Source organism: Mustela putorius, unplaced genomic scaffold (genome assembly GCF_011764305.1).
Source record: "Mustela putorius furo isolate JIRA1106 unplaced genomic scaffold, ASM1176430v1.1 tig00000275_pilon_pilon_pilon, whole genome shotgun sequence".
Lineage (NCBI taxonomy): Eukaryota > Metazoa > Chordata > Mammalia > Carnivora > Mustelidae > Mustela > Mustela putorius.
This window is the reverse complement of record NW_025421341.1, coordinates 8,855,811-8,869,615: the sequence shown is the minus strand read 5'-3', so window position 1 is coordinate 8,869,615 and position 13,805 is coordinate 8,855,811. Positions and strand designations below refer to the sequence as shown.

The 13,805-nt window shown below is 45.5% G+C and overlaps 1 protein-coding gene and 1 non-coding gene across 3 annotated transcripts in view; both read right to left on the bottom strand.

Moving 5' to 3' along the window:
* LOC101686505 (cytochrome P450 20A1) overlaps positions 1-6,656 on the bottom strand; it is a 59,084-nt gene extending 52,428 nt beyond the window's left edge. The window contains exon 1 of one of the 2 annotated variants that reach the window (XM_045078593.1): positions 6,495-6,656. In XM_045078593.1, coding sequence (XP_044934528.1) covers positions 6,495-6,566 — 72 coding nt within the window. In that variant the 5' untranslated portion in view covers positions 6,567-6,656. Of the gene's footprint in view, positions 1-5,840; positions 6,160-6,494 lie in introns of those variants that run through there. The other variant, XM_045078594.1, reaches the window with a different exon arrangement.
* Positions 6,657-13,129: 6,473 nt separating this feature from the next.
* Positions 13,130-13,236, bottom strand: LOC123391708. The gene has a single exon (XR_006606403.1). It is a non-coding gene; the product is annotated as a U6 spliceosomal RNA (small nuclear RNA).
* Between the last annotated feature and the right edge of the window lie 569 nt (positions 13,237-13,805).

Below are 13,805 nucleotides of genomic sequence, written 5' to 3'. Positions count from 1 at the left end.
TCCAGGCTAAAATTACTAATGACAAAACACGTTTCTTGATTTGTCTTCAAACATGACAGATTGATAACATTCATCAACTATCTTTTCTTCCTAAAACCCCACTAAATGAAAGCGAAAAAATTAAATAGGAGAAAACAAGGATAAAGAGAATGGGAGTAGAACAATTCAACACATTTTCTGAAAGTGTTAAGCTGTTGGAGAAGTGACTAACAGACATTGTAGAGGTCTCTTCTGGGGGTCTGCAGAGGAAAAAGGAGAACTCCTACAAGAAGCAATCAGATTTGCTTTCAGTAACTAAAAGACAGGGTAAGACACAAGGCAAGACATAGACTCTAACAATTCTTGAAAAGCTGGTGTACAGATCCCTTAGACACCTTAGATGTCTTTCTCCATTCCTGTGATCACTGTCCTTCTAGAAGGAGACTTCAAGACTTCAGACTCAGGAGATACAGGCCGGGGGCGGGGGGCGGGGGGAAACAGCCCCTATAATTCTAAGGGCAAATTAGAATTTTATACGAAGCCAAACTAGTATTGAAGAGTATAACTTGAACAGAAAGATTTTCAAACAAGCTAGGTCTCATAAGATGTATTTTCCATGCACATGTCTTTAGGAAGCTTCTGGAAAATTATGAGCTGCAGCGCATAAAGGGAGTGAAAGAAGAAAGAAACGTGGGGCATATAGGAAATAGGTTATAGAACACAGGTGAAGAGAATATCCACTATGATAGTAAAAGGACAACAGCTGAACTGAAAGAGACTGTAACCAATACCAACTGGGAAAGGATGATGGAAAGCTCCAGAACGGGTATCTTCACGGGAAAGAAAACGCAACTGATGTCTTTGAATATCTGGACAACTTCACAAAGTGGCGTTATGACAGAAATGTTTAAATATGTGGAAATGTTGAAATATTTGGAAAAAAACTACTGATAGACAAGAGTGAATAAACTCTAACAGTGTGGAAATACTAGAACAATCCCTCCCCAACAAGTCTAATACTGGCTTCTACAACTCCAGCCAACTGGAAGAAGGAGCCTTAGAAGTCTGTATATACTGTGGATAAAATGGCTCCTGTAGCAACCTCTACACTTCATCAGCAAAAATGAAGCATGAGGGGGACGCCTGGGTGGCTTAGTTGGTTGGACGACTGCCTTCAGCTCAGGTCATGATCCTGGAGTCTCGGGATCGAGTCCCGCATCGGGCTCCCAGCTCCATGGGGAGTCTGCTTCTCTCTCTGACCTTCTCCTCATTCATGCTCTCTCTCACTGTCTCTCTCTCAAGTAAATAAATAAAAAATCTTTAAAAAAAAAAAAATGAAGCATGAGGGGCACCTGGGTGGCTCAGTGGGTAAAAGCCTCTGCCTTTGGCTCGGGTCATGATCCCAGGGTCCTGGGATCGAGCCTGACATCGGGCTCTCTGCTCAGTGGGGAACCTGCTTCCCCCTCTCTCTCTGCCTGTGATCTCTGTCTGTCAAATAAATAAATTTAAAAAAATTTTTTTAATGAAGCATGAACCCCAGAATTCCAGGTAAAATGCTCTCCTACCCTTTACAACATTCACATCTGCCAGATGGCTAAATTGATAAGAGGGATCCCCAAACTGGCATGCACCCAGACAAGACCCAGCAAAACTTCCATCCCCCCAATTCATAACCTCACCACTGCCATGTGTCTTGAGATGACCCAGAATGCTATTATGACCTTTTCCTTATTGATATTAGACACCAATGAAGGCCAAGACCACCATCCCCAGGCCCTCCCTCATCCCGCAGACTCCTGTTCCTACAGAAGTTTATCCTCTTCCCAGATCCATCTCTCCTCTACTCACGTACCTAGCTCAGCAACATTCCCATGGTCATTCCCATGGTCATACATTAGAATTGGCGGGGGGGCAGCCAAAATTTATTCTTCAATAAGAGAGACAGCGTCAGCAGGTAAAGCTACAGAGGTTTCTCCACAGAGCATACATTCACAAGGGCATTATTTGCTTAACAGTGAGAAAGCCTCTGGTGTATTCTCTGTAACAATATCCATTTCACAGTTTAAACAGGTACTAGCACTGTGTTCACTTACAGTTCCAGGAGGAAAGGCACAACGTGGCAAAAAAAAAAAACCCTTTTTTTTTAGATCTTAAAGTCAGGTGCAATAACACGGGCAAACTTTTGATAATAGTTTTTTAAAAAAGGATTTTATTTATTTATTTGACAGAGATCACAAGTAGGCAGAGAAGCAGGCAGAGAGAGAGGAAGGGAAGCAGGCTCCCTGCTGAGCAGAGAGCCCAATTCGGGGCTTGATCCCAAGACCCTGGGATCACGACCCGAGTCGAAGGCAGAGGCTTTAACCACCGAGCCACCCAGGTGCCCCTTGATAATAGTTTTGATCCACTTTTCCACAGAGGGAGATTTCTCCACTCAGAAATTAAGGTCCTGAGGCGCATGGGTGGCTCAGCCATTAAGCGGCTGCCTTTGGCTCTGGTCATGATCCCAGGTTCTGGAATTAAGTCCCACATTGGGCTCCCTGCTCAGTGGGAAGGAAGCCTGCTTCTCTCTCTCCCACTCCCCTTGCTTGGGTCCCTCTCTCACTGTGTCTCTCTGTCAAATAAATTAAAAAAAAAAAAAAGAAAGAAAGAAATTAAGGTCCTTCTCTCTCCTTCCTTGTTAAAACATTAGAGGATGTTTCACCATTACATATACAAAAATGGGGGAGGGGAGTTTAAAAAAAAAAAAAGAATCATGAAAATATCTTAAATAATCAGCTGCTCCCACCACACATCAATTCAGGTTTAAGACAGGGCATCAGGGGCACCTGGGTGGCTCAGTGGGTTAAGCCTCTACCTTCGGCTCAGGTCATGATTCCAGAGTCCTGGGATTGAGTCCCAACATCGGGCTCTCTGCTCAGCGGGGAGCCTGCTTCCTCCTCTCTCTCTCTCTCTGCCTACTTGTGATCTCTGTCAGTCAAATAAATAAATAAAATCTTTGGAAAAAAAAGAATGAATTCCCAGTTCTTCAATTGAGCAGCCACTGATGAACCAAATTAAGTCACCGCTTGGTGCCCATCCCTCCTGGCGGCTGAGGAAGAAGGCATCTGGAAAGCAGAGTACACCAGCACTGTATTGTACAGTGAACTGTATTTAAATAAGCAGCAACAACACTGACTCCCTAAGGACTAAAATCAGTCCATTTGCCCCAGGCCTCTAAGTCTCTTCTTAACATAGCAGTCAAAATGATGTTTTTTTAATTTGACTCTAGTAAAACGAAATTTCAATTCCTTTACATTTAAAATGTCACTCTTCTGTTGAAACCCGCCAGCGCTTATCTCAGAATAAAAGCCAAGTCCATAAACTAGCCTGCAACAAAAATCTGCCCTTCCTCCCCATCATTCTAACAGACTAGTCTCTCCCTCACTCCACTCCAGCCACACTAGTACTCTTGTTTTCCTGTAAAATACTAGTTTGGTTCCCCCTGAAGATGTGCATTTGCTATTCTCTTCGTCTGGAATGCTTTCCCAGATAGCGAAAAGCCTTGTTCCCTCATCCCCTTCAGGTCTCCGCTCAAAGTTCTCCTTATCTCTTGACCATCCTACTTTTTCTTTTAATTCCACTATAATTAACATACAGTGTAGTATTAGCTTCCGGGGGACCATACAGTGACAACACTTCTATGTAACACCTGGTGCTCATCACCACTGTAATCCTTCATCCCCATCACCTATCTGACTCCTCCCCGCCCACCTCCCTTTCTGGTATCCATCAGTTCTCCATAGTTAAAAGTCTCTTTCTTGGGATGCCTGGGTGGCTCAGTTGGTTGGACGACTGCCTTCAGGTCATGATCCTGGAGTCCCGGGATCGAGTCCCGCATCGGGCTCCCAGCTCCATGGGGAGTCTGCTTCTCCCTGACCTTCTCCTCGCTCATGCTCTCTCTCACTGTTTCTCTCTCAAATAAATAAATTAATTTAAAAAAAAGTCTTTCTTGGTTTATCTTTTTTCCCCCCTTTGTTCATTTATTTTGTTTCCTAAATGCCACCTATGAGAGAAACCATATGGTATTTGTCTTTTTCTGACTTACTTCACTTAGCATTATACTCTCTAGCTCCAGCCAGGTCATTGCAAAGGGCAAGAGTCCGTTCTTTTTTATGGCTGAATAATATTTCATTGTGTGTATATACATAGCTTTATCTACTCATCTACCGATGGACACCTGTGATGCGTCCATAAATCGGCTATTATAAATAATGCTGTTACAGAATAGAGGCGCGTGTATCCTCTTAACTAGTGTTTTTGCTTTTGGGGGGTAAATATCCAGGAGTGCAATAACTAAATCACAGCATAGTTCTACACAAGAAAGAAGTGTTGGCAAGGATGTGGAGAAAAAGGCACCCTCTGGCACTGCTAGTGGGAATGAAAGCTACTGTGGCCACTGTGGAAAACACTACAAAGTTTCCTTAAAAAACAACTGAGCAGGGACGCCTGGGTGGCTCAGTTGTTTAAGCAGCTGCCTTTGGCTCAGGTCATGATCCCAGCGTCCTGGGATTGAGTCCCACATCGGGCTCCTTGCTCAGCAGGGAGCCTGCTTCTCCCTCTGCCTCTGTCTGCCTGTGCTCGCTCTCCCCCCCCTCTGATAAATAAATAAAATTAAAAAAAAAAAAAAACTGACCGTTGTACTTGAAACTGACCGACGCTTCCAGATGCCTTCTGGAAACAACCCGACCTGTCACCAACCTTATTTTGCTCCATAATACTTAACACTAAAACACTATCTGGGTGTGGAGGGTATGTGCTATGGTGAGTGCTGTGAAGTGTGTCAACCTGGCGATTCACAGACCTGTGCCCTTGGGGCTAATAATACATCATATGCTAATTTTTAAAAATACTGTGTGTGTTTTCTGTTTATCTATTTCCTCTCACCCGAATACACATTCCGTGAGTCAAGAATTTCCTGCCTGGCTGTTCACTGCTGCAGCCCCAGCACACGGAACCCTACTTGGCACACATATTTGGCTGAAATAAACAGTGTTGTTTTCTATTAACGAATCAAAGGACAGTGTCATTCATAGATTATCAAAAACTCAAGATCTGGAGCCATGAAAGGCTTAGTTTCTCAGGAAGGGCCGGGGCGGGGGGGACAAAAAAAGGCCCTGGATGTTCCGGATTGTGTAGTTGCAATATTCCAGCCTGATCCGTGTGCCGGCTCTGGAAGGAACACTGAAGGTGTTCGGTCATTATCAGCGAGGCGTGCTGGCAGCTTTAGAACTTTTTCCACAAAAAACACCCCCTTGTTTTGTTTGACGGCTCTGGGGCACCTGGGTGGCTCAGGTCATGGTCCCAGGGTCCAGGGTCTGTGGGAGCCTGCTTCCTCCTCTCTCTCTGCCTGCCTCTCTGCCTACTAGTGATCTCTGCCTGTCAAATAAATAAATAAAATCCTTAAAAAAAAAAAAAAAAAACAAAGTATAGGGGCGCCTGGGTGGCTCACTGGTTTGGGATGCTGCCTTTGGCTCGGGTCATGATCTCAGGGTCCTGGGATCGAGCCCCGCATCGGGCTCTCTGCTCCGCAGGAAGCCTGCTTCCTTCTCTCTCTCTCTCTCTCTGCCTGCCTCTCGGCCTACTTGTGATCTCTGTCTGTCAAATAAATAAATAAAATCTTAAAAAAAAAAAAGTATATGTGAAGTACAGTTCACATATAATAAATAAAATAAAATAAAATAAAAGAGATGACGGCTCCCCTACCGGCTCCTTTCGTTCTCAGAATCACTCTCGGGGGCCCACAAAGGCAAGCCGAGAAAGAGGCTGGGACGAGACTGGGAGCCGCGGCGCGGCCGCTCCGTCGGACTCACGCACTAACCCACCGTAACGCTCACGGCCCGGCTCCGCCGGCCGCCGCGGCCCTGCAAAGTGCAAGCCCGGCCCGGGCCTTGAGGACTTCGGGTTTCAGTCGTTACGGCGGGAAAGATGGACGGCAAAGGCAGCCGCTGCACAAAATGCTGGGAGAATCCTCGGGGAAGGACCAAGGAGTGGAGCGTCCCCCAGTTGCCTCGCAGACGCACTGGAAAACGTGATTTGGGTTGGGCAGAGTTACCGCCGAAAAGCCACCCAAGAGTACTTCTCGCGCGGACGGTAACCGAGGCGGGGCGACTCCGGGAGCAGGGAGGCAGGCCCCGGGGAGCAGGGAGGCAGGCCCCGAGGGCAGGGAGGCAGGCCCCGGGGGCCGGGCCTGAGAACCCGAGCAGCCACGCGCTCTGGACCTCTCGGCGCCGGAGGGGCCGTGGGGCCGCCCACGCCGCTCGCCTCCGCCTCTCCGCGCTGCCCGCGCGCCCGCGGAGCGTCCCTGGCTCGGGAGCTGCCCCCGCGCGGAGCCGGAGCGGAGCGGAGCCGGAGAGGCAGCGGGAACCCTCCCCTCGGGCCCGCCCCCTGCGGCCCGCCGTGGGCAGAGCGACGGGGACGCGGGAAAACACAGAGGCTGGGGCGGCGGCCAGAGCCCCCGAGGCCCCGACGGCGGTTACCGGGTAGAGGTAGAGCACCGCGGCCACCAACGCCAGCAGGAAGGTAACGGCGAAGATCGCGAAGTCCAACATGGTTCTTCCGCCAGGGAGCCACGTCTCGGATCCCGCGCTCGGGCAGCAGCGCCTCGGCCTGGCCCGCGGCGCCGAATGGGCGTGTGGGCGGAGGCGCCCGGCGAGACCCGCGAGCCAATGGGTCGCCGGGGGCGGGGCCGGGCGGGGCCGACGGGGAGAGCAATGGAGCGCCGAGGGCCGGCGGCCGGGGCTGGGGCCGCACCCCCGGGCGGAGGGGACGGCCGCCGCGGCTTCGGGGCACGCCCACGCCTTGGGGGTCGAACCGCCCGGGAAAGCCGAGTCCCGGCTCCTCACGCACGTTTGCGGTTACTCTCGCTCTGCCCCGACCAACACTTGTCCCCGTGGTTTAAATGAAAACCCGTAAACCGGAGATTCTCACGCTGCGGCCCCCGGAGCACCAGCACCCACAGCAGTCCCCGGGGAATTTGCTAGAAACGCTGATCTCTCTACCTTATCCCAGACCTACAGGCTCGGACTCCGGGAGCGAGGGCGTGTGTGTTCTGGAACAAAGCTGTGGTCGTCCGTGAGAACCGCCGACCCAAGCGAACCCGGACTGGGGAGTGTCAGAGTCCAGCTCTGGTGGAGGCTCCTTGTTCCGCGAAGGAACTTCTGTGAAGCGCTCCTGGTGGGGCTCCCAGACGCTTCCTCGGGAGTGGAGCCCCGGACTGCTCAGGGACGGGGTCCTCACGCTAGAGCTGCAGTAAATTGGAATTTCGAAGGTTCCATCTCCTTCCTGTAAAACAGTGGAAATACTACGACACAGAGTGGCCCGCAGAAATAAATCGGATATTTTATGAGAAGTTCTTAGCACAGCTCCTGGCAAAATGCTCGTTAGTATTTAGCATAAAAATACCCTAAGATCCCTCTTCTTCTTCTTTTTATTTTTTTAAGGTTTTATTTATTTATTTGACAGACAGATTGATCACAAGTAGGCAGAGAGAGGGGGCGGAAGCAGGCTCTCCACTAAGCAGAGAGCCCCATTCGGGGCTCCATGCCAGGACCCTGAGATCATGACCTGAGCCAAAGGCAGAGGCTTAACCCCATGAGCCACCCAGGCACCCCTCTGATCCCTCTTCTTTCTCATAAGTTTTAATTATGGACAATGTAAGGCAAAGCCCGTTAGTTACTGGTGCTCCATTTTGTGACCGCGTCCTAAAAGTACAGATTTTTTTTTTAAGATTTTATTTATTTATTTGACAGACAGAGATCACAAGTAGGCAGAGAGAGAGGAGGAAGCAGGGTCCCCGCTGAGCAGAGAGCCAGATGTGGGGCTGGAACCCAGGACCCTGAGATCATGACCTGAGCCAAAGGCAGAGGCTTTAACCCACTGAGCCACCCAGGCATCCCTAAAAGTACAGATTTTATAGTTTTAACGGCATAAAGTCTGTCTCTCTCTCTTTCTCTCTCTCTCATACACACGCACACACACGCAGCGATTTGGTAAGGGAAATCATTCGAGATTGCATTTTAGAATGCCTCTGTCTTCGGCTCAGGTCAAGATCCCAGAGTCCTGGGATAGAGCCCCACATCAGGCTTTCTGCCCAGCAGGGAGCCTGCTTCCTCCTCTATCTGCCTGCCTCTCTGCCTACTTGTGATCTCTACCTGTCAAATAAATAAATAAATAAATAAAATCTTTTTAAAAAAAAGATTTCAATTTTTAAATAAAGTATTTCAAAATTTAAACTATTTAAATTTTCAAAACTTTTTTATTCTTTTTAAGATTTCATTTATTTATTTGACAGGGAGAGAACAAAAGCGGGGAGGGAAAGCGAGAAGCAGACTCCCTGTTGAGCCTAAACTCCCATTGGCGGGGTGGGGGGGGGTGCCCTGAGGCCAGCTCTTTTTTTTTTTTTAAGATTTCTTTTCAGCAGTAACAGTATTCATTGTTTTTGCACCACACCCAGTGTTCCATGCAATTGGTGCCCTCTCCAATACCCACCACCTGGTACCCCAACCTCCCACCCCCCACTTCAAAACCCTCAGATTGTTTTTCAGAGTCCATAGTCTCTCATGGTTCACCTCCCCTTCCAACTTCCCTCAACTCCCTTCTCCTCTCCATCTCCCCTTGTTCTCCATGCTATTTGTTATGCTCCAGAAATAAGTGAAACCATATGATAATTGACTCTCTCTGCTTGACTTATTTCACTCAGCATAATCTCTTCCAGTCCCATCTGTGTTGCTACAAAAGTTGGGTATTTGTCCTTTCTGATGGAGGCATAATACTCCATAGTGTATATGGACCACATCTTCCTTATCCATTCATCCGTTGAAGGGCATCTTGGTTCTTTCCACAGTTTGGCGACCGTGGCCATTGCTGCTATAAACATTGGGGTACAGATGGCCCTTCTTTTAAATATACAGTAATTTTTTTTAAGATTTTTTATTTGTTCATTTGACAGACAGAGATCACAAGTAGACAGAGAGGCAGGCAGAGAGAGAGAGGGAAGCAGGCTCCCCGCTGAGCAGAGAGCCCGATGCGGGACTCGATTCCAGGACCCTGGGATCATGACCTGAGCGGAAGGCAGCGGCTTAACCCACTGAGCCACCCAGGCGCCCACAGATGGCCCTTCTTTTCACTACATCTGTATCTTTGGGGTAAATACCCAGGAGTGCAATGGCAGAGTCATAGGGAAGCTCTATTTTTAATTTCTTGAGGAATCTCCACACTGTTCTCCAAAGTGGCTGCACCAACTTGCATTCTCACCAACAGTGGAAGAGGGTTCCCCTTTCTCCACATCCCCTCCAACACATGTTGTTTCCTGTCTTGCTAATTTTGGCCATTCTAAGTGGTGTAAGGTGGTATCTCAATGTGGTTTTAATTTGAATCTCCCTGATGGCTAGTGATGATAAACACTTTTTCATGTGTCTGATAGCCATTTGTATGTCTTCAGTGGAGAAGTGTCTGTTCATATCTTCTGCCCATTTTTTGATATGATTATCTGTTTTGTGTGTGTTGAGTTGAGGAGTTCTTTATAGGTCCTGAATATCAACCTTTTGTCTGTACTGTCATTTGCAAATATCTTCTCCCAAGGCCTACTCTTAACTGACTGAGCCAGCCAGGTGTCCCTTAAACTCTTAAATATTTCTTCAGGATCAAGTTGTCATTACACTTTTGTTACATAATTGGTTAAACACACACATACACACACACACACACACACACACACACACAAAACCTCCACACCAAAAAAAAATTTGATAAAGCAGTAAAAATAAGGAAATTTCCATTGGAAATGCATCTCTCCAGATGGACAGGCAGTTTTTCAATTAGTTCATGTATTTATGAGTGAATACTGTTTGTTACTAGTATTAGCCATGATTCAATATCAACCTTATTCCTGTTTTTGTTTTAATACATATAAACCCTAAAAAACATTTTTCACAAAAATAATAAGATGGGACACTGTTATAGCAACATTATTTAATTTTTGGCAGTGCTTTTGAGAGACCAAAAATCATATGAAAATATGATTAACTAGGCATATATATATATATATATATATATATAATTATGTTTATTTTATATTTTTGGTCTGTTACCTCACCTTCACATCTCAATTAGGTCCTCTTTGCATTTTACTGAAAAGAAAGAATTAGAAACATCTTTTTGCCGATTGTTCTCCATTCTCCACCCTCCCCACATATCCTCAGATCATTCTCTGCATTCTTTGCCCTGTATTGTGACTATTGGAGCAAATTCCCACAGACTACACCCCCTGGGCTCCCTTGTAAACTTGCCTCCAGTTGGGTTCCACCAACAGGGAGCATCAATATGCTGAGCCTGAGAAGAAAGCAGGTTTCGAAGCTTCCGTTTTGCTCCTCATCCAGCTCCGAGCCATGTTATCCCGCAGGCGCCTATCCCCGTCTGCCCACAGCTGAGGTAGTCTCCTCCTCTGGTCCTCCAGCCCTCTCGGAGCCACAGTACTATCATTTTCTCTCCTTGACCTCTCAGATCTAGGGCTGATGATGGTTTCCCCTGCTGCTAGTCTCTGCATAGTTCGGCGTCCCTTGTTGGTGTCATAACCTTGCTGACACCCCTGTGCATCATTCCTTCATTAAAATCTTCTGAACGATCTGAGTCAGATACTGTTTTTAAAACAGGAACGGGCCCTTGAAACAAGATGGAATTCTGGGCCAGGTTAAACACATATTTGACAACCTCATGAAGGACAGACACCTGCCCTTGATAGTGTGGAATGCAATGGCAACAAGATGATTCAGATTGTCGCTGATGGTGGCATGGGATGGAAGGCCAGTAGGGGACAAAACAATGGGTGGTCACATACCTCTTGATGACAACAGTAGGGATTATGAAAGATTGTGAAGTGGATGGCTATTTCCAACTGCATTATAGATCTTACCGAAGGGGAAAAATAAGTTCTCAAAACAAGGTAGAGATGAAGAACCAGAAACCCTCCAAGGTGGTCTCAAAAGGATTTCCTATCTTGTGCAGCTGCAGGGCTGATACGGCCGAATATCAGACCTAGAGTCTAATTGTGCAGGTTATAGGGTTTCGATGCTTAGTTAAAAGCACAACCTTGTAGAGCCTCTTATTGTGGAGGGCACAGATTGCATGGAGCAGTGGGTGTGGTGCATTAACAATGAATTCTGGAACACTGAAAAGAAATTTTAAAAATAAGTAAAAAGGAAAAAAGGAAAAAAAAAAAAGAAAATTGTGTTGATAGGGGTGCCTGGGTGACTCCGTTGGTTAAGTGTCTGCCTTCAGCTCAGGTCATGATCTCCAGGTCCTGGGATCGAGACCTATGTTGGGTTCCCAGTTCAGTGGGGAGTCAGCTTCTCCCCTTCCCCCTGCCTCTCCCCTTGATTGTGCTCTCTTTGTCTCTCTCTCTCTCTCTCTCAAATGAATAAATAAAATATTTTTTAAAAGAAAATAAAATTTTATTGATAATTCCAGTTGCTACTGTCTCAACAGAGCAAAATTTCTTCAATTTTAAAAAATTGGCACCTGGGTGGCTCAGTAGGTTGGGCGTCTGCCTTTGGCTTAGGTCATGATCCCAGGGGCCTAGGATCCAACCCCAGTCCCCCCACTTATGCTCTCTGGCTCTCTCTCTCTCTGTCAAATAAATAAAATCCTATTAATTAATACATAAATAAATTAATTTAAAAACTATCCTTTAGGGCATCTGGGTGGCTCAGTTAGTTAAGCAACTACCTTTGGCTCAGGTCATGATCCCAGTGTCCTGGGATCAAGTCCCACATTGGGCTCCTTGCTCGTCAGGGAGCCTGCTTCTTCCTCTGCCTCTGCCTGCTTGTGCTCACTCTCTCTCCCTCTCTCTCTCTGACAAATAAATAAAATCTTAACAACAACAACAACAACAACAACAACTATCCTTTATATGAATTATGCCTCAATAAACCTGAAAAGATTATTTAAAAAAAAAATCTATCCAAGAAATACTATGACCCAAAGCAGGCTAATTTGGCATAAGTGCCAACAGAACATGAAAGATATGAAGATCTTGATTACAAAAATAGGGATTACAAAAATTGCTGAGACGAAGGGAAGAAAATTAACTTTATGGAATAAATGAATTATGTGTCTATTTTATTTTTTGCTCAAACACACTAGACCATTACAGAACACCCGGACATGTGCAATAGTTAAGTAAAGCTAGTTTTGTTAGTTTATTGACCTTCAGTCATAAAAACCATAGCTTTACACATGTTTTAATTCTGTCATTATGAAGGTGTATTTTTAGGGCAGAAAGATAGAATATCATTTATGTAACAGTTTGTTAACTTCCTTTGTGAGTTGTATTTTGACACATCAACAAAATCCATACCAACATTCCCATCTCCCTAAACCTGTAGACTTCTTTCCTCTATAGCAGGAGCCCATAGGCCTTTTCCTGTAAAGGACCAGATAATAAATATTTCGGGCTTTGAGAGCCATCAGGTCTCTGTTGCAACAACTTAATATTGCCATTGTAGCATGAAAGCAGCCACAGACAATACATAAATAAATAAATGTCTTCCAATAAAACTCCATCTACAAAAATAGATGGGGCCCCACAATCCTTAGTTTGCTGACCCCATAAAACAGTATGCTGGGGTATAGCCAGCATCTCAACTAGAATGACTCAGCCAGTGTTGAATCCAGGCTTCAGTTAACCAAACAAGCACATATTCAGATCCAGTATCGGGGGGGGGGGGTACTCAAGCTAACACTAAAATCTCAAATCCCGAATGAATGAAACCATATAAATATACTTGGCCCTTACTATTTTATATATATATATATATATATATATACATATATATTTGTTTTTAAAGTTTTTACCTCAGTAATCTGTACACCCAACGTGGGGCTTGAACTCACAACCCTGAGATCAAGAGTTGCGTATTCTTCTGACTGAGCCAATCAGACACCACTAAGTTTTATCCTTTTTAAACAGATATGCCTAGAATCCACCCCGGTACATGCTTCCTAGTTTCTCTCTGACGCAACAGATCTTACTGTTTGTTTGCTGTATAAGCCAGTGTTCTTCCCCAGGTTCAGACAAAAGGAGGTGCACTGTGTGTAAAGAAATTTATTATTTTTTTAAAATATGAAACACTTCACAAATTTGAGTGTCATCCTTGCCCAAGGGCCACGTTAATTTTCTCTGTATCATTCCCATTTTAGTATATGTGCTGCCAAAGCAAGCGCTGTGTGTAGAGAATTTTAAAGCAATAATAAACCAACTAAATGTCTTCTGCTTTTTATGATCACGATGTGGTGGCAATTGTAAAAATGTCGGTAATAAATTCCTCCATTCTGCTGGGGGTGCCCCATCAGCAGAATGTTGGATTATTCCCCCTAGGAACTGAACAGGCGTTTCTCTTCCTGGGTCACGAGGAGTTTAACTCTTTTTTTTTTTTTTTTGAGTTTAACTTTCTTTTTTTTTTTTTTTTAAAGATTTTATTTATTTATTTGACAGAGAGAGATCACAAGTAGGCAGAGAGGCAGGCAGAGAGAGGAGGAAGCAGGCTCCCTGATGAGCAGAGAGTCCGATGCGGGACTCGATCCCAAGACCCTGAGATCATGACCTGAGCCACCCAGGCGCCCCCATGTCAACACAATTTTAAAAGCAATATTTACATTCAGAAATGAACCAAAATTTTACCTATTTTATTTGACTGTAATGGAATTATTATAAATGGTAACATTTTTATTGCAGGAAATATAAAATAATTTAAATTTATCATAACAGTTGTATCACTTACATTGTGATTTTT